General features: G+C 40.2%; 1 protein-coding gene across 23 annotated transcripts in view; it reads left to right on the top strand.

The window, feature by feature from the left end:
• The window catches only part of DTNB (dystrobrevin beta), a 233,685-nt gene that overhangs the window by 79,009 nt on the left and 128,463 nt on the right, over nt 1-26,213 (top strand). For 21 of the 23 annotated variants that reach the window (XR_014082711.1, XR_014082710.1, XM_081592757.1 and 18 more), the window contains 2 exons: nt 1,654-1,759; nt 4,874-5,040. The exons of the other annotated variants lie outside the window; for them this stretch is intronic. Coding sequence is in view for 19 of the 21 variants with exons in the window: in XM_081592757.1 (XP_081448883.1) it covers nt 1,654-1,759; nt 4,874-5,040 (273 nt within the window). In the remaining 2 variants the exon portion in view is untranslated. The remainder of the gene's footprint in view (nt 1-1,653; nt 1,760-4,873; nt 5,041-26,213) is intronic. 23 annotated transcript variants of the gene reach the window in all.

Raw genomic sequence — 26,213 nt, 5'->3', positions numbered from 1 at the left:
TCTCACACAGCTGTGTAGTTGGAAAAGGGAGGAATATTTTAAAAGCTTTTGCAGATAATTATGGATATGCCATGTTGCCGCTGGAATACTCCACTGTACAGTCTTGAGAGAATGAACTGGAAAAGGCAGATAATATCTTAGTGTTATTATGGAAATAGTTTTGGCCTCATGAACTCCCTGGAAATGATTCAGGAACCTCCAAGGAGGATCTCCGACCATACTTGGAGAACCACTGCTCTAGCCCTTGAGAGATAAGAAAACTGAAACCAGATTATTAGGTGATTTTCCCCCAAATCACGTAGTTAATGGAAGACAGAGTCCTGGGACACGGTTCTTCTGGCTTCACTCCTCGTGCTTTTGGTGGACCTCCAATTATAGTATGATTTAGGACCACTTAGGACAAGAACCGATTCATTGGAAAAGACCCTGATGCTGGGAAAGATTGAGGGTGGAAGGAGAAGGGGATGACAGAGGATGAGATGGTTGGATGTTATCACCAACGCGATGGACATGAGTTTGAGTAGACTCTGGGAGTTGGTGATGGACAGGGAAGCCTGGTGTGCTACAGTCCATGGGGTCACAAAGAGTTGGACATGACTGAGTGACTGAACTGAATTGAACTGAGGACAACTTTTGGAAACTGATCCTGAGTGTATTTATAAGGGAGTTCTCAGATATTAGATATATCCATTCCTCTGTCTATGGACTTTTAGGTTGCTTTCATGTCCTGGCTGTTGTAGTGCTGCAATGAGCATTGGGGTGCATGTAGCCTTTCAGACCATGTTTTCCTCTAGAAAACCAGGAGTGGGATTGCAGGGTCATATGGTAGCTGTGTTTTTAGTTTTTTAAGGAACTTTTTCATCTTGCAGATTTTTTGAAAACCTGTAAAACTCCATGATAGGTGAGTCAAGACTTTTTAGGGAAAGTAACATTAGGATTATAAGTGGGCTTGTAAAAGTGTAATTTTTAACAAATATAAGAAGATACAGATGTATTAATTTAAACATTATCATGAATGATATGTTTAATATTTGTTAACTACCTCTGACTAGTTTAAAAAAACTCCCTAGCGTCTTCTTTCTCAATTTTAAGTGGATGCTTTTAATTTTATTTTGGTTTATTGCAGTTATTTACATATCCACTATAAGAGATATTTTCCATGTCTGAACCTCCATTCAAATGTTGGGTGACTTACTGGTTTTATTTTTATGTTGTTCACCCATTCCTCCCAATTTCCATTGAAATCTCAGGTGTGTGTATGTTAGTCCCTCAGTCACATCTGACTCTTTGTGACACCAGGGACTTCAGCCTGCCAGGCTCCTCTGTCCATGGAATTCTTTAGGCAAGAATACTGGAGTGGGTTGCCATTCCCTTCTCCAAGTTTCAGGTGTACAACACAGAAATTCCATCCTGGCCTATTTGTCTTATACAGTTGTTTTAAAACTCAAATATTGTAAGTGGAAATGCATTTGAATATAGCAATAGTATTTAGGATAGTGTGTTGCAATGTCTGTAGTAATGCAAAATATTATTTATTTTGCTATAAAATTTCCCATGTAATCCATTACACCTTGGTTGTGAGAATCCTAAGTTAGCTTAACGTTAGAGTTCAGAGGTAACTTGAAAAATAAGTTTTTTTTTTTCTCTTCACAGAAAAAGATAATGCTAAATATGTTTTTAGACACAATGATGGCCGATCCTCCTCCCCAGTGCCTTGTCTGGCTACCTCTCATGCATAGGCTTGCCCACGTGGAGAATGGTAAGCAGAACTTTTATCATTCAGTCCCCTGTGCTACAGGAAGTATGTGAACTGATAATATTTGTCCTGTTCTTAGCTATTGTCACTGAAATTGTAATTGACATTTGTTGGCACGCCATCATTTGAATTTGTAGTTTCAGCTTTCAACGAAGAATATTTATTTCTCAAAAAAAAAAAGAAAGAGGAAAGGGGGCATATTACTTCAGATACCAAGGTAGTAATATCAGGTCAGAAAACTTTGTGTTTCAAACTCTAGGCTTTTCCCCCCAAATTCCAGATGATTGTTTTCTGCTTGAACCCACCCAACTTAGCCATGACTTCCTTTTTTCCCCCTGTAGTTTATAAAAAGCTTAGCTCCAAAAAATTGGATGTATTAAATATCCACCATTAAAATTATAATTGTTTTGGAATAGTTTAAAGGAAAGTAGCTAAGATAGAATTTGGTACTGGGTTTCACCAGTACTCAGTTTTTTCTTTACTACTGAATTACTCTCAGTATTCTCCCCAGGTGCATGCATGCTAAGTCGCTTTAGTCGTGTCCAAGGCTAAGTCGCTTTAGTCGTGTCCAATTCTTGCGACCCCATGGACTATGTAGCCTGCCAGGCTCCACTGTCCATGGAATTCTCCAGGCAAGAATACCGATCAAACCTGTGTCTCTTGCATCTCCTGCTTTGGGCAGTGGGTTCTTTACCACTAGTGCCACCTGGGAATCTTTGTTTCATGTGGAATTGAAATTGTATTTACCTCTGAGTAACTTCTTAGGTTTTTCTAGTGTTGTTATCAGCTTATCTCCTTGTTTAGGTTGTTTCAGTTCATTCAAGGAAAGGCCCTGGTTTTCTCTGGACCTTCCCTTCTCGCATGGCTCTTGCCTGTCTCTCCTGATTGCACAGAAGAGAAAGAGTGAAGGGTGACAGGCACTAAAAATCAGAGTCCTCTTCTTCACTTTGTAAGAATGAGAGAACATAACCAACTCTCTTATATTTTCTGCCTCCTATTCATATCTTTTATTCTATTTAACTTCTCAGCCTTTTGCCCAATTATGACTTTAGTTCACAAGTCGTTAGATGCAAGATTATTTTCCTAAAGTTCTGGAATTTCTTGAGTAGACTAAAACAGCTAAATTTTAAACAGGATTTTTGGAAAGAGATTTGTGCTATTATAACAATATTGCTTCCTTGGGGGAGCAATACTTTTATTGCCCTAAATGTTTTAGTAGTTTCATATCCAGCTCATTTTCATAAAATCACTTTATGTCTACTCTACCAAGTAGAGGGAATCTCATTTGCCGAGATGTATTATCATTATCCCTATGAACATTTTGCTGTGACTGTCTACGTAGTATTTATTGATTACATTCTTATGTGATTAACACTTTGATTACTCTTTAGAAATATCTTGGTGACAAAAATTTAAATTTCTTAGAGGAAGTTTATGCTTTCGATTTCTCATTCCAGATTTTACTCTTTCTGTTTTTCTTTAGTGATCTTGTTGCATTATTTTTTTCACCAAGTGCTCAAGTTTTGTCCTTGTTGTTTGTTTTGAGTCTTGATTCTCTAGTTAACCTACATTTTTGAAAGCAGGACTAGAAGTCCTTATAATTGAGATAAGATTGCCTTTGTATCCATAGGGCCATGAAGAGCTATTCAAATGATGATTTGACTATTACACCCCTCTTTGCTTTGACTTCCACTTCTTGTGTTCAGAATTGAATTGGCAAAGGGAACAATGTTGCTTTCACCATTTAAAAGTATAAATAACAATCTGTAATACACAGTTGTGCATTTATTGCCCACTTTCCACTCAATGAACTGGACTTTCAGGCCCCAGTCACCCTTATAAATCCTAACTGCCAGCTGGCGGTTTTCCATGAGGTAAGATGCTGTGTGAGGTGGAGAAAAGAGTGCCAGGTCACTGAGTTTCCCTTCCTCCAAATCACTGCCCCTTCATTGGTTAGATTAGAGTACTTTATTTTATGTCAGTACTTAGAGCTCGTACCTAAAACTAGTACTTTTTTTTTTAATTAAAAAAAATTTTTTTTTAATTGCAGGATGATTGCTTTACAGAATTGTGTTGGTTTCTGCCAAACCTCAACATGAGTCAGCCATAGGTGTACATGTGTCTCCTCCCTCTAGAGCCTCCCTCCCACCTCCCTCCCCATCCCACCCCTCTAGGTTGTTACAGAGCCCCAGTTTGAGTTCCCTGAGTCATACAGCAAATTCCCATTGGCTATCTATTAAAACTAGTACTTTGATGTGGCTTGCCTTACTTTTTTTTTTTTACCAGTTCCCATTTGCACCCCAGTATGTAATAGTATTTAATTCAGCAAACATTCCAAGGGACTGTATGAAATACCACTCGCAGGTAATAGAGACACATAGCGTGTCGTCCTGGCCCTCACAGATTTTATGTTCGTGAAGGAGACATGTGTCCACAGCTAACAATATACATCTCTTTAAAAGAAATAGGATTGGAAGAGAAATTTTGGAGTGAAGTTGTCTCTGCTCCTTACTTATATGTGTACCTAAACTTTGAGACATGAATGGCGCTTTAAAGAAGGAAATTGATTGGTTTCTAAGGTGGATTGTTATTGATTCTCAATGGGACATTTTGGTATTGTCTTTTTATTTCAGTGAATGGCTGGTTCAGTTCAGTTCAGTTCAGCCGCTCAGTCGTGTTCGACTCTTTGCGACCCCATGAACCGCAGCATGCCAGGCCTCCCTGTCCATCACCAACTCCCGGAGTCTACCCAAACCCATGTCCATTGAGTCGGTGATACCATCTAACCATCTCATCCTCTGTTGTCCCCTTCTCCTGCCTTCAGTCTTTCCCAGCATGAAGGTCTTTTCAAATGAGTCAGCTCTTTGCATCAGGTGGCCAAAATATTGGAGTTTCAGCTTCAACATCAGTCTTTCCAGTGAACACCCAGGACTGATTTCCTTTAGGATGGACTGGCTGGTTAGATGAACTAAATAGAAGACAGTTGGCAGTTCTTCAGTTCTAGTTGTGTTTTCACCTTGGCTTTTATGTTACATTTGGTCTTCCACTGCACTGACCTTCTTCTCCAAATGACAATGACCTCTCTCTCTCTCTGGCCCTCTCCTCCCCACCCTCAAGTCTTCCACCCTGTGGAGTGCTCCTATTGCCGCTGCGAGAGCATGATGGGTTTCCGGTACCGGTGCCAGCAGTGCCACAACTACCAACTCTGCCAAAACTGCTTTTGGCGAGGCCATGCCAGTGGCCCTCACAGCAACCAACATCAGATGAAGGAGCATTCCTCTTGGGTAACCGCTCTGTGTCTCAGTCTGTGTCCCCAGCACTTATCCGTTTCATCAGTAACAGCACTAAGGGCTTCTTTCCTGATAGATGCCTATCAAATAAGGATGTGGCATCATAAAATATTAAACCTGACTTTTATGATGGGGTTTGCAGATATGTTGTGCTTCATCACTTGATTTGACAAGCAGAGTTTGTTTTTTTTTTAACATTTTGCAACTTTGTATTCACATTAAATAATATGTCACCAGCATCTTCCCTTGACAAGACATTTGCTTTCACAAAACTGAGCTTTGTTTTTACATCTGTGTCGTACGTATTAAAGATGTTCCAGAGTGTATTTTGTGCTTTTCTTGAGCGTTTAGGGTTAATGCTGCAGTGCACATGCTTTTGATGAAATCTTTATGCACATTCTAAATTATCTCATTAACATAAGTTCCTACAAGAAGCGAGCTGCATTATGAGGAAGATTTAAATCTCTTTCTTGCAAGCAAATTTTATTCATGCTTATAGGATTTAAATGGTGCAAAGAAAGCTGCATAAGATGAAGTTAAATTTTTGCCTCTTGAAAATTGGGGAAATACTGTATTTTACAGTTGCCACATTGATGTCTACTTTCAAAAGTAGTCTTTTAAATAATATTTAGGTGGAAGTCAGTGTTTAACTTTTCTGTGTGGTGTTATAAATCATGCAACAAGTTTAGCATCAGTCGCTTTTTTTCTTCCCTTCTTCCAGTTTATTTCCAGAGTTTAAAAAATGCCATATTTTTATTTCCTAACAGTTGCTATAGCCTTGTTTTAAAACTTTTTCCTCTAGTTCTTGTTTGTTGATTGGTTGGTTGGTTTGCTAAAAGGTAGAAAAATATTTAAGGTCATAAGTATAATTGTAGATCTAGGTTCTTTAGCCTGGGCACCGTACTAAACTTTAAGTATTAGAAAGCTTCATCACTGGGGGCTGGGAGCAGGTCTTTTTTCTTTTAGTTAACCTTCTTAAAACTCAACCAAGAAAAAAGCAAATAAGGGATTAGTTAAAAACCAAGAGCAAACTTTAATCAAGTGTGTACTTTATTTCCTACATCTTTGATAATGTGTTAGAGACCATTTTTTTATTAGATGGCTTTTCAGTTACAGTTAAACCATAAAATTTTGTTAAACTGAACCTCTTGTCCTGAGTCTTGTTGTATTGTAAATTCCAATTTTTATTTTCTGGTTGAGGAGACACTATTTTAAATGTTTTATAAAGGCAAAGGGGGAAAAAAAACCTGATAGTTTATTCTCTTTCATTGGCTAGAAAGAATTTATAGATTTTAAAATTGTTACTTTTTCTTCATGTTTAAGTATCCCATGCTGTTAATTGATTTTTTAGTATTTTTTGGCTGTTTCTTGTTTAGAGTCTCCCTCTTTACACTGAGATAGCTCTTTGCTATCTCAGAATGATTGGATTCTCTGAGTGTATCTACTGAAAATTCTCCTTCTAGATGTCAGGGCTAGGAGGATGAGGATCTTCTTTTTCACCTTGGTTTAAACTTGCTCGTTTAGCTAATTTATAACCCTTGTAGAAATGGGAATTTTACATTTACTTAAACATCAGTGTTTGAATATTGCTTTATGATTTACAAAGCAGTTTTTCATACACTGTTGATCTATAGCATACCTAAAGTACAGAAATCACAAGTGAATTTTTAAATTTCTATTTGATCCTCACAACACTCTTGTGAAGTAAGTCTTATACCTGTTTTTAAAAAATTTCAGTTTTATTTTTTTCTAGTTTATTCATTCATTTTTGTGGTGGTGACTTAAGATTTCAAGAAAATCAAGTGTTATCAGTATACATAATTTTGATGCTGGTGTCATAAATGTATCAGTTGTGAATTTTGATGAGTATGTGCAGTACGATGGTAAATGCATTCTGGGAGGATCTTTTAGCAGCGTGTGTGTGTGTGTGTGTGTGTGTGTGTGTGTGTGTGTGTGTAACTTGTTTTTAAGATTAGGGCTCTGTGTGCAATGTTCTTGTTTTTTGAGGAAGATGTGGGTGAATTTTGAGGCTAATGTGGGGTAAAGAAGTTTCCACCTAAGAAAAAATATATAATCAGTTTAATGGTAATTTTTTTGAAGTTTGTCCACTATATTTGTATTAATATTTTGAATGAACATTTCTCTGTATGTTTACAACAGATGAATTTAGTGTGCATGAATTCCATTGTAGATTTGATATGTATAGTGTTGGTGCTTGGAATTTTTATTTTGGTTTTTCCAAAAGTTCTGTTTAATGTTTTATGTAAGTAACTATACAGTATACTTCATTATTCTTTTAGTCATCAATCCATTCTTTTACCTTTATTATAGAAAAGAAGCCATATGGTACCATACCTGTGATTCATTCTGTCCATTTATTATTTATTCAAAAGATATTTTTTGAGCCTCTGCTATGTTCCAGGCAGTGTAAAAGGCTTATGAGATCTATCTATGAACAAACCAGACAAAGACTCCTACCCTCGGTTCAGTTCAGTTGCTCAGTTGTATCCGACTTTTTTGTGACCCCACGGACTACAGCATGCCAGGCTTTCTGTCCATCACCAACTCCCAGAGCTTGCTCAAACTCATGTGCATTGAGTCGGTGATGCCATCCAACCATCTCATCCTCTGTTGCCCCCTTCTCCTCCTGCTCCAATCTTTCCCAGCAACAGGATCTTTTCAAATGAGTCAGTTCTTTGCATTAGGTGGCCAAAGTATTAGAGTTTCAGCTTCAGCATCAGTCCTTCCAATGAATATTCAGGACTGATTTCCTTTAAGATTGACTGGTTTGTTCTTTTTGCTGTCCAAGGGACTCTCAAGAGTCTCCAACACCAGAGTTCAAAAGCATCAATTATCAATTCTTCAGCACTCAGCTTTCTTTATAGTCCAACTCTCACATCCATACATGACTACTGGAAAAACCACAGCTTTGACTAGACGGACCTTTGTCTGCAAAGTAACGTCTCTGCTTTTTAATATGCTGTCTAGGTTGGCCGTAACTTTTCTTCCAAGGAGCAAGCATCTTTTAATTTCATGGCTGCAGTCACCATCTGTAGTGATTTTGGAGCCCAAAAAAATAAAGTCTGTCACTTTTTCCATTGTTTCCCCATCTATTTGCCATGAAGTGATGGGACCGGATGCCATGATCTTCGTTTTTTGAATGTTGGGTGTTAAGCCAGCTTTTTCACTCTCCTTTCCCTGCCCTGGTGGAGCTTAAATTTTAAGGGGTGTTAAAGAGACCACTAGGGCTTGCCAACATCACTGTTTTCCTGTTCTTGCTGGGCACACATCTAGACTACATTTTTCAGCCCCTCTGTATGTAAAAGGACCATGTGAATAACTCTTTACCAGGGGAATGTGATTAAAGTGATACATGTCTTTCCAGAACAAGGCAGTTAATAGCTGGATGCCTTTTCTATTCTCTCTATCAGCTTAATGGAGAGAATTTCTTTAAGATCCAGGGAGGGTGAAACTATAAAATTTCTTAAGGACCCAGAGAGGGTAAAACTATAAAGAGAATTTCTTTAGGACCCAGAGAGGGTGAAAATATAAAATGAAAGGAAACTGGGTCTTTGAACAATGGGTGAGAAGACTATCCCGCCAGCCTGTGTGACTCTCATGGGAGCAAGAAAGAAACCTTGTGTTAAGCCACTGAGGTTTTAGTTTTTGCTACAGTGATTGATAGTAGAAGTGGAGTTCTATTAAAGCAAAATCTTTAAATTTGTTTCACTGACTTAGCAGTCAAGGTAGACACTGATGAGGACACTGACAGTGGGGATGGGAAGGACAGAAACCCAGGTTCCGCAGGGGTGGCCAGTTTGGTAAATTTGTCATCTGTGATAACTTAGAAAACCTACCCCATGCCAGGTTAACTCTTGGTCAAACATTGGAAAAGGTCACAGTGTGTAGACTTATTGTTAAGGTATTACGTGAAAGAGAGGAGTTAAGGAAAGAATTGGCTAGTTTTCAAGCAAAAAAACGAAAGGGAATAAAGTTCTGAGAGTTGGGGCAGAGAAAGGGAAAGCAGACTGTTTCTAGAGAGTAGGAGATAAGAGTTGAGAGAGGCTTTGAGCATCAAAGACCTAGTAAACATTCTCAGTTGAAAAAAAGAGACCCAGTCCTGTGGCCAAGCTCAGATGAAGGGTCGAGAGTCCATCAGAACTGCTGCTCTCACCAGAATTATCTTGCTCCCACCTGCATAGCTTCTGATTTACTGGCTCCAGGATACACAGAACCTGGACACAGGCCGTTTTTGAAAGTTCCCCCAAGTGATTCTGTTTTGCAGCCAGAGTTGGAAACCGCTGACCTATTGTTTCATCTGGCCTCCAGGTGGCTGCTGTTAGTTGAAAGCAAGAGTCATGGAGGCAAACACATAAATCAGGATTGAGAATTATGTCTGGTAAAGAACTTTGTGTGTGGTTTCTGGCACATGGAACTGACTGGAAACAAATAGATCAAAGGCCTGCTAAGTTTTTGAGGGAATTATATTGGCAACGAAACCATGAGCCTGACTGAGCTGTAAATGTAAAACTATTTAAGGACCCAGAACTTGCTCTGGAAAGAGGTGGGTTGTGAAGGTTTTACAGCCCCTTAGGAGGGCATGCCAGAGCCCACTTGAACCAAGGAGGATATTGGATGAAGAATAACCTGCTGCTCTTGTCCTGCTATTGTATGTTGGGACTAGGGAGGCTGGGTGCAGATAACACGCCTGTTCATTTCATAGGATGCAGCCTCAGGAACTGCACGTGGTCTTGATGAAGGAGAGTGTGCAAGAGTCAGAGGTCCTGCACTTGTAATTAGATGCCCTGACTGAATGGGACTTTAGGTTTGCTTTTGGGTAGTGGGGGAGGTTTGAGTGTATTTTCTGTGTAGCAGAAGAAAGATTAGAAGTACTTACCAGTATCCATGCTTTCATTTTCTTCCTGGATCAGTTCAGTTCAGTTCAGTCGCTCAGTTGTGTCCGACTCTTTGCAGCCCCACGCACTGCAGCACACCAGGCTTCCCTGTCCATTACCAACTCCTGAAGCTTGCTTAAACTCATGTCTATCGAGTCGGTGATGCCATCCAGCCATCTCATCCTCTGTCGTCCCTTTCTCCTCCTGCCTTCAATCTTTCCCAGCATCAGGGTCTTTTCAAATGTGTCGCTTCTTCACATGAGGTGGCCAAAGTATTGTAGTTTCAGCTTCAGCATCAGTCATTCCAATGAATATTCAGGACTGATTTCCTTTAGGATTGGCTGACTGGATCTTCTTGCAGTCCACGGGACTCTCAAGAGTCTTCTCCAACACCACAGGTCAAAAGCATCAATTCGTTGGCGCTCAGCTTTCTTTATAGTCCAACTCTCACATCCATACATGAATGACTACTGGAAAAACCATAGCTTTGACTAGATGGACCTTTGTTGGCAAAGTGATGTCTCCTGGGTATATAACTAGATTATATAACCCATCCTCCTTGTAGCCAGATGGGCCATGGGACTAGTTCTTACCAATGGAATTTGTTTGGAAGTGATCTATATTAGGGTCAAGGTAGTTTACAGCAGTTGTGTCTTCTCCAGTCTCTCTGTCTGTACCTTCCCACTCCCCCTGTACATTTGCCCAAATGAAAGGATCTCTGTTAGTTCCCAGAGGCAGAGTCCTTAGAGGAAAGGAGGCTGAGTACCTGAATGCCTGGATCAGAACCCATCTGCCAGTTTAAACTCTCACATGAGCAAGAAATCAGAAAAAGGAATGAAGGGTAGGAGTGGGGAGAGTCTTAGAGGCCTTGTTGACAACATGAGATTTGAGCAGTCTTAGATGTTTGCCTGCAGACATCTGGGAAGAGCAGGAGTTTTCAGTGTCATGGCTATAGAGCAAGACTGTGCCTGAATTCAGGGAACAAAAAAAAAAAAAAAAAGCCCAGAGTAGACAGAGTGGATAGAGCAAGGGGCGAGATGTAGGAGAGGAGGTCAAAGAGGTAACAGGGGCTTTGATGGCCATTGTAAGGACTTCGACTTTTACTATGAGTGAAAGGAGGAATCTTTAGAGTTTTGAGTAGAAAAATAGCTTGCATTGATTTATATTTTTAAATGGTCAGTCTGGATGCCATATAAAAAGTGAACAGTGGAAGGAAAAGAGAGAAGCAGCCCATTTTTGGAGAGGTAATTGAAGTAATTAAACAAGACATGATAGGATATTAGCAGTAGAGATAAAAAGAATTAGTAGCAGATAAAAAGAATTGAGTTAAGATATATTTTATAAATCTGTCTAACGGGTTGAATGTGGCTTGTGAGAGGAAAGGAGTCCAAGGAAATGCTGAGATTTTGTCCTAAACAGTTAGAAGGATGGAATTGCCATCAGCTGAGATGGGGAAAGTTTGGGCTAAAGATCATTTAACAGTGATAAAAAAAAAACCCACAAAAACCTACAACAACTACATCTAGAATACTTTAAAAGAATCTTCCTCCAAATCTGAATCATTTAAATATGGCATTAAAAATTCTACTAATTATGATGAGTAGTTATTTGAATAAAGTTTTCCTTTTAAAAGTATAGTTTAATAGAAAATATGATAGTCTCTGTGACTGAGTTAACCACTTAAATCCTTGTTCAGATCATAAGGCTGGGATGATTGACAGGAGCCATCTCTGTGTGGGCCTCTGAATGTGGCTTGTGCTTTTCATGGCATGGATACTGTGTTTTAAGAGAGAACATCCCCGCAGGAAGCAACTGGAGTACCAGCGTGCCTGGAGCGCTGGGGAAAGCCACAAGGCCTTGTCTGACCTGGCTGTGAAGTTATATCATGATATTCCACCATATTCTGTTGGTCACAGTTGCTAAAGCTAGAGAAGGGACTTCATCTCTGATGATGGTGGGGTGGTGATAAAATTTATCACAGTGGAGCATGGGTGGCAGGAGAGATCACTGCAGTTATGTTTGGAAAATACAGTCTGCCACCCAGAGGATAAAGCCTTACAATCTGAACAAGGATTTCCATCCAGCAAAGGAGACTATCAGGTTCTTCTACTAAATTAGTACAGTTTGGCGGCATTAAGTTTATTCATATTATTGTGCAGCCATCACTGCCATCCATCTCTGGGACTTCTTCATCTTCCCAAACTGAAACTCTTAACTCTTTCCTGATATCAAGGAGGATGGAGATAAACAAGCTTGCTCCCACTCCTTGCTTTCCCCCCGCCTTACATTCTGATCTCTGTGCATTCTGGTCTTCACTTTACCAAGAGAAATTTGACCAATTCCCATGTGGTCGTCACTTCACGGTAGGGAATATGTGTATGTATACAAAGTACACTTGTACTGCAGTACAGTTTGTTGGTAGAATGTCTTGGTAGAGGTAATTGTGTCACTTAGCTGAGGATATGGAAATTTCACCTTTCTTCCCACCAGATGGCAGACTCCACCTCAGAACAAAGTTACTTATCCTATACTTGAAAACCTATAAATGACAAAGTATTGGATTTAACAACCTCTGTTACTATGATTGATTGTTTTCTTTTTTGAGTAAATGTTAATGGGCAACTCATATATGTCCAGTGTGGTTGTTTGGGCAGTAATGATATTAAACCATTTACTTGAAGGAATCAGAGAAGCTTATGTTGTTATAGACTTGAAACAAGACTGTTGACTTTGGTCAGAAGCAGCATTTCATTTTCATGTGGTCAGTATACCTCTCCTCCCATCTCTAAAATTCTAAACAATAGTGTGTCTTCATGGAGGAGGAGGTATGTTTCTTGGCCATGCCCTTGTTTAGTTCCAAATAGTTACATGTCATAGTTCAACAGCTACTTTGTACATAGTGCAAAACTAGGCAGGAAGACTATTTTTTACTTTTTCTTTTAACCTTTATTATTTATTTTTTTGGTTGTACCACTTGACGTGTGAGATCCTAGTTCCCTGACCAAGGATCAGACCCACACTTCTTGCATTGGAAGAGTAGAGCCTTAATTCCTGGCCCACAGGGGACATCCCGGGAGGAGTATTTTTTAAAGGCATTAAACAGTATCCTCACTTTTAGCAAGTTATAGCAAGAGGTGAGATACACAGGTGAAGAAAATTGGTACAAAATCTAGTCCCTTTAAGGCCAGTGCCCCATGCTCCTCAGAGAAACTGCTGAGACTTGCACGCTATGGCTTACACTCCTTGTTGACAGCAAGGAGATCAAACCAGTCAATCCTAAAGGAGATCAACCCTGAATATTCCAATGAATATTGGACTGATGCTGAAGCTCCAATCCTTTGGCCACCTGATGTGAAGAGCCAACTCATTGGAAAAGACTCTGATGCTGGGAAAGATTGAGGGCAAGAGGAGAAGGGGGCGACAAAGGATGGGATGGTTGGATAACATCACGGACTCAATGGACATGAGTTTGAGGAAGCTCAGGGAGATAGTGATGGACCGAGAAGCCTGGCGTATTGCAGTCCGTGGGGTCACAAAGAGTTGGACACGACTTAGTGACTGAACAACAACAAAATGTTAAACAGTTGCCGTTGAGCTGACAGTCGCACTCCTAGGTGAAAGTTGAGAATTCTCTTTTGAGAATTGAAGATACTCTGTCCACACAAAAGCTTGTATGTGAATGTTCATAGAGACAGCATTCAAAATTCCTATTTGGAAATAGACCCAAATGTCTGCCAACTGATGAACAGATAATCAAAATGTGTTATGTCAACATAATGGAATATTACTAGGCAACAAAAAGTAATGAAGTACTGATGCATGCTAACACATGGAAGAACCCTTGAAAAAATGTAAATGAAAGCAGCCAAACATAAAATGGCACATAGGGTATGATTCCATTTGTATGAAATGTCCACAATAGGTAAATTCGGAGAGACAAGGTAGGTTAGTGGAGTGGGGAAAAAGAGTACTCAGTTTCTTTTGAGGGTGAGAAAGAGATCTTCTGAAATGAGATATTAGTTTTGGTTAACAACTCTTTTGAATATATTTTAAAAACCACTGAATTGTGACTTTAAAAAGGTGAGTTTTATGATATGTGAAGTATGTATCTCAATAAAGCTCTTAAAAATTGGTCAGGGAAAGTTTTTCTTCAGAAGTGACATTTGAGCTGAGATTGGAATGACTAACTTGAGGTTGGTGGTTATGAATTCGAAGTCAGACCAGTTGGTGTAGTTGTGTATTTTACTTCCGCCCCTCCAATGTGTGAGAAGCAGAGTAGGTAGAGTTGGTGTTTTGACAAAAGAGTGTGAAAAAGGAAGAGAGCTGGTGAGAGAGGTTGGAGGGTATGCAAAGAAATGAATGTAATAATGGGCCGTGGTGCGCACGTAGGTTAAAGAGAGAAATGAGACCATGAGGAAGATAAGGGACTGGGTGAAGGTGGTAGGTTCAATAAAGTATAGGTCCCACTGGTGTTGAAGTATTGTTGGAGGCAGGACACTGGAAGGAGTGAGCTAGAAAGATAGAAGTTGGTGTGAGAGTAGGGTACTTGACTTGAGATTTTAGATAATATACGACAATTGGTAATATAGTGTTCTAGAACAAGACTTGAAACTGGTGGCTGATGCAGAATGGAGGACAGGTTGTTGTAGGAGAGTTCAGGGAAGACCAGTGTATAGGTTTCTTAAAGTTGCTATAACAAATTACCACAGACGTAGTGGGTTAAAACAGAAATTTATTCTGTCACAATTCTGGACACCACGATCTTTTATTTTATTTTAAAATTTATTTGATTGAAGTGTAGTTGATTTACAGCATTGTGTTAATTTCTACTGTACATCAAAGTGATTCAGTTATACATACGTACATATATATATATATATACACATTCTTTTTCACAATCTTTTTCACTATGATTTATCACAGAGTATTGAACATAGTTAGAGCTTCCCTGGTGACTTAGCATTAAAGAATCTGCCTGCCAATGCAGGAGATGTGGGTTCAGTCCTTGGGTTGAGAAGGAAATGGCAGAATGGAGAAAGAAATGGCCACCCACTCCAATATTCTTGCCTGGGAAATCCCATGGGCAGAGAAGCCTGTCCATGGTGGGCTATAGTCCATGGGGTCACAAGAGTCAGACACGACTTAGCAACTAAGTGATAACAACAAATTAAATATAATTCTCTATGCCATACAGTAGGCCCTTGTTGTTTATCCCTTCTATATGTAATAGTTTGCATCTACTAACCTCAAACTCCCAGTCCATCCCTCCCTCACCTCCTCCTTGGCAACCACAAGCCTGTTCTCTGTCCATTGACACCACAATTTGAAATCAAGATGTGAGCAGGGCCACACTCCCTCTAGAGGCTCCAGGGAAGAATCCATTTGTGTTAGGGTTCTCCAGAGAAACAGAATCAATAGGGTTTACATTTATATAAGAAGTGATTTATTATAAGGAATTAGCTCATGCAACAATAGAAGCAGACAAGCCCCAAAATCTGTGGGAAGAGGCAGAAAGCCAAGAATCCAGGAGAGCCAAGGATGTAGTTCTAGCTTGGGTCTGAAGGTGTGAGAACCAGAACTGATAATGTAGATCTGTGTCTGAAAGGCCTGCAGGCATGAGACCCTGGAAGAACAGATGTTTCCATTCAAGTCCAAAAGCCAGAAAACCTAGTGTCCCAGTTCAAAAGAATTCTCTCTTACTTGAAGGAGGGTCAGACTTTTTATTCAGGTCTTCAATTGATTGGATGAAGCCCACCCAACTTAGAAGGAGAAATCTGCTTTACTCCGTATACCAATCTGTATGTTAACCTCATTCAAAAACACCCTTATAGGAGCACTCAAAATACTGTTTGTTTGCAGGTCTGGGCACACTGTAGCATAGATGAGTTGGCACACAAAATTAACCATCATGCCGTTCTTTGTCTCTTCCCCTTTCGTGGCTGTTGTGATTCCTTGACTTGTAGCTGCCTCACTCCAGTCTCTCCTCCTTGGTCACATGACCGCTTCCTCTTCTCTTTCTTCTCTGTGTGTCTATCTTATAAGGATGCATGTAATTGCATTTAGGGCCCATCCAGATAATCCAGGATAAATGCTTCCTTCCCAGATCTTTAACTCAGTTAAATATCTTCTATTTTGCCATAGAAGGTAATATTTGCTCTTCTGACATATAGGGTACTATTCTCAGGTTCCAGAGGTTAGGATTTGGGCATATCTTTTGAGGGGTTCACCATTCAATCAACCACAGTAGTGTCTGGGAAAGGTCAACTATCTGGATGTTGAAATTAGTAAGAATTATGACAGTAATATTAAACTCCACTAGAGAGGGATATTTAGGGTTTTGGTGACATGCAAGTCACATCATGATCACATGAAATTCAAAAGTAGAGTTTTAAGGAAAAGGGGAGAAAATCTGAGAATAGCTATCAGGTTCTAGGAGGACATTTCCCTCTCACCCCCACTGGAGATCCAGCTATTTGAGGGACGTGAGAGAAAAAGCGGCTGCTACTTGAATAGCTGCAGAGGAAGCCAAGCCTTCAGAGAAAGCCAGGTTTCCTAGTAGAGCAAGAAGGTGAAAGTAAGACTCAGAGGAGAGGATCCTCAGACAGAGAAGGGGTTTTGCTGATGGTAGACTTGCAGACAAGTTGGAGAATTTGAGAGTGGAGGGTTAGTGGGAGATGGGGTCTTGTGAGGCTCTGCAGAACCTTATGAAAGTCCAAGTGGGGGACTCGAGTCTCTTATGAAACAGGTGTAACCTGTGATAAAAGTTGTACTGAAATTAGCCCCAGTCTCCTAGGCAGATCATCGTGCTGCTGATGTGAGTATTGTTGGGAGAGGGTCTTGCCAGGAGCATGTAGACCTCTGGGTACCCATCTTTTTTTTTTTCTTAAGCAATTAAAAATTTTTTATTTATTTTTAATTGAAGGATAATTGTTTTACAGTATTGTGGTAGCTTCTGCCAAACATCAGTATGATCAGTCATAGCTACATATTTGTCCTCTCCCTTTTGAACCTTCCTTCTTCCCACCTCTCTCCCCATTCCACCTCTGTCGGTTGTTACAGAGTCCCACTTTGAGTTTCCTGAGTCATACAGCAAATTCTCATTGGCTGTCTATTTTACATATGGTTATGCATGTTTCCATGTTACTATCTCCATGCATCCCACCCTCTCCTTCCTGCCCCACCATTCATAAGTCTGTTCTCTGTGTTTGTGTCTCCATTGCTGCCCTGCAAATAATTTCATCAGTACCATCTTTCTAGATTCCATGTATGTGCATTAGTATACAATATTTGTTTTTCTCTTTCTGACTTATTTAACTCTGTATAATAGGCTGAGATTCATCCACCTCATTAGAACTGATTCAGATGTATTCCTTTTTATGGCTGAGTAATCAGTTCAGTTCAGTTCAGTCGCTCAGTCGTGTCTGACTCTTTGCAACCCCATGAACCGCAGCATGCCAGGCCTCCCTGTCCATCACCAACTCCCGGAGTCCACCCAAACCCATGTCCATTGAGTTGGTGATGCCATCCAACCATCTCATCCTCTGTCGTCCACTTCTCCTCCTGCCCTCAATCTTTCACAGCATCAGGGTCTTTTCCAATGAGTCAGCTCTTCACATCAGGTGGCCAAAGTATTGGAGTTTCAGCTTCAACATCAGTCCTTCCAGTGAACACCCAGGACTGATCTCCTTTAGGATGGACTGGTTGGATCTTCTTGCAGTCCAAGGGACTCTCAAGAGTCTTCTCCAACACCACAGTTCAAAAGCATCAATTCTTCTGCACTCAGCTTTCTTTATAGTCCAACTCTCACATCCATACATGACCACTGGAAAAATCATAGCCTAGACTAGACGGACCTTTGTTGGCAAAGTAATGTCTCTGCTTTTTAATATGCTGTCTAGGTTGGTTATAAATTTCCTTCGAAGGAGTAAGCGTCTTTTAATTTCATGGCTGAAGTCACCATCTGCAGTGATTTTGGAGCCCAGAAAAATAAAGTCAGCCACTGTTTCCACTGTTTCCCCATCTATTTGCCATGAAGTGATGGGATCGGATGCCATGATCTTAGTTTTCTGAATGTTGAGCTTTAGGCCAACTTTTTCACTCTTCTCTTTCACTTTCATCAAGAGGCTCTTTAGTTCTTCTTCACTTTCTGCCATAAGGGTGGTATCATCTGCATATCTGAGCTTATTGATATTTCTCCCAGCAATCTTGATTCCAGCTTTGTGCTTCCTCCAGCCCAACGTTTCTCATGATGTAATATTCCATTGTATATATGTCCCATAGCTTCTTTATCCATTTATCTGTTGATGGACATCTAGGTTGCTTCCATGTTCTAGCTGTTGGAAATAGTGCTGCCGTGAACATTGGGGTGGCATGTGTCTTGTTCAATTTTGGTTTCCTCGGGGTAAATGCCCAGTAGTGGAATTGCTGGGTCACGTGGTACAGCAAAAGCAGTTCCAAGAGGGAAGTTTATAGCAATTCAATCCTACCTCAAGAAACAGGAAAAACACTGAATAGACAACCTAACTTTACACCTAAAACAACTGGAAAAAGAAGAACGAAAAACCCCCAGAGTTAGCAGAAGGAAGGAAATTATAAAAATCAGAGTGGGAATAAATGAAAAAGGAGTGAAAGAAACAATAGTAAAAATTAATAAAACTGAAAGCTGGTTCTTTGAGAAGATAAACAAAATTGACAAACCTTTAGCCAGACTCATCAAGTAAAAAAGAGAAGAATCAAATCAACAAAATTAGAACTGAAAAAGAAGAGGTTGTAACAGACGATGCAGAAATACAAAGGATCATAAGAGACTATTATGGGTTCCTGGCTTTATTCCCTTTCTTGGTGGTGTGAAGACTTGGGGAGATGTGACCTGAAGTTGTCTTGATGGCAGCTACACTGGCTGCTTCATTGACCAAGGGCTTCCTTCTGAAATTATGAATTTCTTGGGCTCTCCAAGAGGTAAAAGGAATAGGCTAGAGGTATCCTGACAGTGTGTATCAGCAATTTCAGTGGGTTGAGTGGGATGTTTTACATATTGCTCTTTGTAGCATCTGAACATTGCCCCAATCTGCTCTGATATTTGGATGCACTATGTATCTTTAAAGCCATTTACAGCTGCAGAAGTGCTGAGTTTGAAAGCAGAGCACTTGAAATGGACCCAGGTGTTTAAAAAGATGGATACTTCTTCAAGAAAGTATTGGTGTGTAGTTTATGAAATAATAAGGCTTTTGTTTTTTTTCAACTAGCCTGATTATTTTTAGAACAGAAATGACAGGGAGGTTTTCCATTGCAAAGAAATGTATGACTTAACCAAAACCAAGCAGTTCTTCAAGTGAGCAGTTTCCTCTGGCAGTCATCTCACCCGCAGCCCTTTCTCCAGCATTAGATCTCTTTTGATTCTTACAAGTGGCCACCAGAGCCGAACTGGAGAATGTGTATCCTGCTTCCATGTGTAGAGAGAATTAGAGGAATCTGTAGGACACAACAGTGTGAATTGTTGGTCTGTTTCTACATTAACTCAGATCTATCAGTGATGATTGCCAGTGTGTCTAATACATTCTGAGATCTGTAGATACAGATTTATGATAGAACTGTTTCTCTAAATACACTTAATACGCGTGTATTATATATTTATCACCTTTTATCTCTGCTTAATGACTACAAAATGTCCAATTATGAAACTTTGATTGTCTACAATAAACCCATATTTTCATGGGTTCCACCATGAAAAGGAACTCATATTGTGTGCAGCATTCTCTCCTGAGCTGCTTTTCTTTTTTTTTTTTTAATTGAAGTATAGTTGATTTACAATATTATATTCGTTTCAGTTGCACAACACAGTGATTCAGTGAGCTGTCTTTTCTTCTCTTGCTGCGACCTCTGAGTGTTTTCACATAGTTCCGGGTTTTAGATGACCCTCCTCATCCACCCTCCAGCACTTAACAGATTTTTGCAGTTGTGAATTCCAGCCCAGGCTTCTGGTCCAGGTTAAGACTCCTGTATTCTGTGGTCCTATAGACATTTTATCTTGAAGTCTGACTAGCTGTTTTGTCAGCACATGGTTCTAATAATTTTTTCAGTCAGTTTTCTTTTTAAAAAATTTTTACTTATGTATTTTTGCCTGTGCTGGGTCTTCATTCCTGCCCGGGTTTTTCTCTAGTTGTGGTGAGCGGGGACTGCTCTCTAGTGGCAGTGCATGGGCTTCTCATTGCAATAGCTTCTCTTGTTGCAGAACATGGGCTCTTGGGCTTCAGAAGTTGCTGCGTGTGGGCTTAGTAGTTTCAGCCCCTGGGCTCTAGAGCACAGGCTCAGTAGTTGTGGCACACGGGCTTAGTTGCTCTGCAGCATGTGGGATCTTCTCCGACCAGGGATCAAACTCATGTCTCTTGCATTGGCAGGCAAATTCTCTACCGCTGAGCCACCAGGGAATCCCCAGTCAATTTTCTTAGACTTCGAAGTAGATAACTATATTGCCTGTGGGAAACAGTAACGTAATCATTTCCCAATAGTTATACCTTTATTTTTTTAACCTTTCTTTTGGCAAGAACTTCTGGATCAGCACTTCCCAAAATGGCCTGAAAAGAATCAGCTGGGCAGCTTGTTTTAAATATACAGAGTACTAGGTCTCTGCCCTTGGGAATTTTAACTTAGTAGGTCTGGGTTGAGGCAGAGGAGTCTGTTTTATTTTTAAATAAATACCATAGGAATTTAAAAATCTTCAGATAATGTTGGGAAACACCGTTTCAGAGCTAATATTTTAGTAGTGGCGATAGTCTTTGGTTCTCGGCTGTGGAGCATCTGTATCACGTATGATGTTAATTGCCTTCTGGTTCTGTTCCTGCCTTCACCTGTGGCATTGTCTGTGACGGCCTTTGGCGATACTGTGTGCCCAGGTGTCAGTGGGTGGTCTCAGCCAGGCAAAGAACTTTCTGCCCTGATAATCGTTCCATAAGCATTTCTAGCACCTGTTCTGCTTCAGGCTGCAGAAAGTGCTGCCATACGAAGAAGCACACGGTGGGTCTTACTGGTTGTCTGACCTTCATGCCTTCTCTAACCTCCACCCTCGCTTTCGCGGGACTCTGGACGCCTGTGAAACTTTTTCCATAGTGCACTTGTGTGCTGCCCCTGTTTTGTCTTAGCTGACTACACCCTTTGTTTGCCCAAACCTGAATTATTGGCCATAGTTCTCCTTCCTCATCCTACCCTGACATGCAGTCTGTTACTGCACATGAGGCAGAGGACTGTCTGTTCCATATATGCTAGAAGCAGCGTCTAAATCAGAGATGATTTATAACACACTGGGGTTTTATCTTATGTAAATGGAGTAACGTTCTGAAAGCTTCTATAGTTGTGTCTTTGGACTGGGACTTTTATCTGTAGCTGGGACTTTTAGCTATAGCTCATAGAGAACACTGTGACAGTGTTGAACTATTTCCAATTCTTGTTCTACCATATTATCTTACTTTTATGTCTTTGAATCTGTTGTTCTACCTACGTTTGGCTCCTCTTTTCCTCATCCTCCCTAATTTCCCTTGCCAACTTCTGTTTAGCCTCTGAGGTTCAGCTCAGCCATTGCCTCTTTTCCTGAACCCCAAGTAGATTTATGGGTCTTTTCATGCTCTGCTGTGGCATACTGAATGGAAGGCACTTATGCTGTTGTGATTATCTATTCACTTGTCTGTATATTCTATTAGCTTGTAAGTCCTGAGTATGTCACTAGCCTGTATACCCCAAGTGTTTGTTAGAGAACTTTGTAAAGTTGGCATCTCCCACTTGTTCCAGTTTTTAAACTACTTTTGATCATGAGAATGTTCATTTTGTCTTCCTTGACTTGCAAAAAGTGTGAGAGATGGATAATGTCCAATTTTGGCAAGAATGTGGAGAAGAGGACTTGGTAGAAGTGTGAACTGATGCAACATTTGAAAGACAAAATTTTAAATGTGTATAACCCTTGACCCAGCAATTCTCCATATACGAATTCTCCCACAAAGACCCTTGCACCAAGTATATCAGGGTTTAGCTATGAAGAGATGATCAAAATATCTAACAATAATGAAATGGTGAAATTTATTATGGTATATATATATATATATATATGTGCGTGTGTGTGTGTATATGTATACGTATATATATAAAATTAGAGCTACGGAATTCTGTGTAGCAGTCAAAATAACTGAAATAGACCTATATGTTCAGATATGGAAAGAGGTCCATAATATATATTCATTTTCATCCTTCCTCAGAAATAACCTCTGCTTTGAATTTAGTTCTTAACACTTCTGTTCATATTTTTGTATTTTTATTACAAGTGTGTGTGACCATTAAAACATAGAGCATTATGAGCATTTCTCATATTTTTTATTGAAGGATAATTGGTTTAGAGAATTTTGTTGTTTTCTGTCAAACCTCAGCATGAATCAGCCATCAGTTCAGTTCAGTTCAGTCGCTCAGTCATGTCTGACTCTTTGCGACCCCATGAATCGCAGCATGCCAGGCCTCCCTGTCCATCACCAACTCCCGGAGTCCACCCAAACCCATGTCCATCGAGTCAGTGATGCCATCCAACCATTTCATCCTCTGTCGTCCCCTTCCCTCCTGCCCCCAATCCTTCCCAGCATTAGGGTCTTTTCCAATGAGTCAACTCTTCACATGAGGTGGCCAAAGTATTGGAGTTTCAGCTTCAACATCAGTCCTTCCAATGAACACCCAGGACTGATCTCCTTTAGGATGGACTGGTTGGATCTCCTTGCAGTCCAAGGGACTCTCAAGAGTCTTCTCCAACACCACAGTTCAAAAGCATCAGTTCTTCGACGCTCAGCTTTCTTCACCGTCCCACTCTCACATCCATACATGACCACTGGAAAAACCTTGACTAGCCTTGACTAGACGGACCTTTGTTGACAAAGTAATGTCTCTGCTTTTAAATATGCTATCTAGGTTGGTCATAACCTTCCTTCCAAGGAGTAAGCGTCTTTTAATTTCACGGCTGAAGTCACCATCTGCAGTGACTTTGAAACCCCCCAAAATAAAGTCTGACACTGTTTCCACTGTTTCCCCATCTATTTCCCATGATGGGACCAAATGCCATGACCTTAGTTTTCTAAATGTTGAGCTTTAAGCCAACTTCTTCACTCTTCTCTTTCACTTTCATCAAGAGGCTCTTTAGTTGTTCTTCACTTTCTGCCATAAGGGTGGTGTCATCTGCATATCTGAGGTTATTGATATTTCTCCTGATAATCTTGATTCCAGCTTGTGTTTCTTCCAGCCCAGAGTTTCTCATGATGTACTCTGCATAGAAGTTAAATAAGCAGGGTGACGATATACAGACTTGACGTACTCCTTTTCCTATTTGGAACCAGTCTGTTGTTCCATGTCCAGTTCTAACTGTTGCTTCCTGACCTGCATACAGGTTTCTCAAGAGACAGGTCAGATGGTCTGGTATTCCCATCTCTTTCAGAATTTTCCACAGTTTATTGTGATCCACACAGTCAAAGGCTTTGGCATAGTCAATAAAGCAGAAATAGATGTTTTTCTGGAACTCTCTTGCTTTTTCCATGATCCATCGGATGTTGGCAGTTTATCCCCTCCCTTTTGAACCTCCTTCCCATCTCTTGCCCCTTCCCACCCCTCTAGATTGATACAGAGCCCCTGTTTGAGTTTCCTGAGCCATACAGCAAATTCCCGTTGGCTATCTATTTTACATATGGTAATGTAAGTTTCCATGTTACTCTTTCTATACATCTCCCCTCTCCTCCCCTCTCCCTATATCCATAAGTCTGTTCTCTACATCTGTTTCTCCATTGCTGCCCTGTAAATAAATTCTTCAGTACCATTTTTCTAGATTCTGTATATTGACTTCATCAGAATAGCATCACCTGTAGCTTCTTTTGTTCACCTACATTGTTTGTAAAATGATCTCCATACTGATATGGTTATTTTCAGTGCCATATAAAATTCAATTCTGTTAATATACCACATTTAATTTATTCTCTTATTGACTGACATTCAACTTGTTTCTGCTTTTCCAAACAAAGCTTTAGTGGATTTTCTGGTACAGGTCATTTCATGCAGCTCAGAGCGTTTTTCTAAGGTATAATTTTAATAGTGGGATTCCTGAGTCCAGAAGAGTGTTATAACTTATTTATGCTTAACGTAGCAATTGTTGGTACTTCAAGGGTGCCCCTCCCAACCCCAGGGTTGATGTGTATGGAACCATAAATACTATATTGGCTGATGTGGTGCACATAGGAATTCAGTCTGTTAATATTGAATGCCAGCAAATCTGTATAACTTTTTTTTTTCCCGAAAAGGAAACTGCTGCTCAAGCCAAGTTCTCCTTTTCTTTACACTCCAACCTCAGCTGTTACTGAGCCAGTTGAAATAGCAGTGGTTCCTTTTTTATGGGTCAAGAGGTTGTAATTTATAAGTATGTTTCAGAAGCCATATGTGAACTAATTACTTTTTATTCTACCTAGATATATTCTCATAAGTGAGAAATAAGAGCAGGAAAGTATTGCTCTTCAGGATAAGAGTAGCACTTAGGGTGTTCTTGCTTGGAATTAGTTGATATGGGCAGCTGAGAGGGGCTCAGAGCAAGTGACAGAGTAACTCTGATAGTATAGCCTGGTGATCCAGGTGTCTCAGGCAGATGTAGTGTACGCAGGACCTTGGGTTGGAGAGGCAGAGGTGCTTCATGAATTCTTGGAGAATAGGGATCCTGTGTTCATAAGACTAGCTACAAAGCTTTTCCATGAGGTCGACACCTCTGTCCCTTCCTTCACTCTCACTGAAAACAAGTCCTGCTTCTCCCTTTCAAGTAAGCATGAGCATGAGCCTTGACTACAAAGATGAGCACTTCAGTAAAAATCACCAGAAACAGCTATGCAAAGGAGATAGCAGAAATGTTTATTTTGGACATAGAATTCATAGAACAAGTGGAACTAGATTTTAAAATTGTGTAGTTGAACTCTTGGAGAGATATGAACAGTTTTTTAAAAATTAACTATTTTTGACTGCATTGGGTCTTTGTTGCTAGAGCAGGCTTTTTCTAGTTGTGGTGAGCAGGGGCTATGCTTCATTGTGGTGCTTGGGCTTCTCAGTGTGGTGGCTTCTCTTGTTAAGGAGCATGGGCTCTAGGTGTGTGGGCTTCAGTAGCTGTAGCATATGGTCTCTAGTTGCAGCTCTCAGGCTTAGTTGCTCTGTGACATGTGGGATCTTCCTAGACCAGGGATCGAACCTGTGTCCCCTGCCTCAACCACTGGGCCCCCAGAGAAGTTCCAAGCTATCTTATCTACCAAAAATAACTAAGTATTGATTCTGGAATTTAAAAGTTTGATTGTCAAAATAAGAAACTCATTAAGTGGGCTGATTATCAGTGTCTGTAAGTTAAGAGCAGATTTGTGAGCTGGGTACTAGAGCAGAAAATTGTTCCTAAACATGTGATGAAAGGACAGAGTAATAGGAAAAAAAAAGACATGGAGGATAGATTGAGGAGTGCCATCTAATAACAGTTCCAGAAGGAGGCTAAAGAGAATGCACAGAAATTATATTTAAAGAAGTAAGAAACCCAATTTCAAGGTGGTTGACCAAACACATTTTCCCACTTACCTCTGTACCAAGCCCATGGAAATGATAAAAAATTAAGTTTAATAAATTACCTTTCAAGATTGAAAAGAAATGTTCCTGACCTGAAGCCATAAAACATTTTTAAGTGAAGGGGTGTAGGTAAAGGAGAAGTTGCAGAAAGGAACTGCTTAACCTTGCCTGTTTGAGGTCATCACTACTGCTGAGACCCTGAAGCTCTCTGCTGATTTTGTCAGAAAAGATTCAGCATGAGGCCCCCAGCAAGGAGGCCACTATTGGCTAAGATGGCAAGTGAACAGTCCCATGGGAGATGTTTACATGGTCATGAAAACCCAGAGGGAGCTTAGCACAGTGAAATATAAACAGCAGACCTACACCCTGTGGGTTAGAACAGTCAGAAAGAAACTTTAAAAATAGGTCAGTCTAATTTCCTTAGAGGACCAAGGATAGACTTTCATGCTTAATACAAGAAGTAGAAGTTATGAAACTATAAATAATAATGAAAATGAAGAATACAGTTGTTGAACAAACTCACTAGATGGGCTGAAGAGCAAACTGGATATAGCTAAAGAACAGATTACTGAACTGAAAGATCAGAGCGAGAAATTCTCCTGGAACCCAGCACTAAGAGATAAGAGTATAGAGACAGCATATATATTTTTGTTTGTTTTTGTATCCATTCAGCCAGTC

The sequence above is a fragment of the Giraffa tippelskirchi genome, chromosome 4, assembly GCF_054371585.1.
Source record: "Giraffa tippelskirchi isolate mGirTip1 chromosome 4, T2T-mGirTip1v1.2.pri, whole genome shotgun sequence".
NCBI lineage: Eukaryota > Metazoa > Chordata > Mammalia > Artiodactyla > Giraffidae > Giraffa > Giraffa tippelskirchi.
Note: the sequence above shows the minus strand (reverse complement) of the source record. Positions and strands in the feature narration are given on the sequence as shown.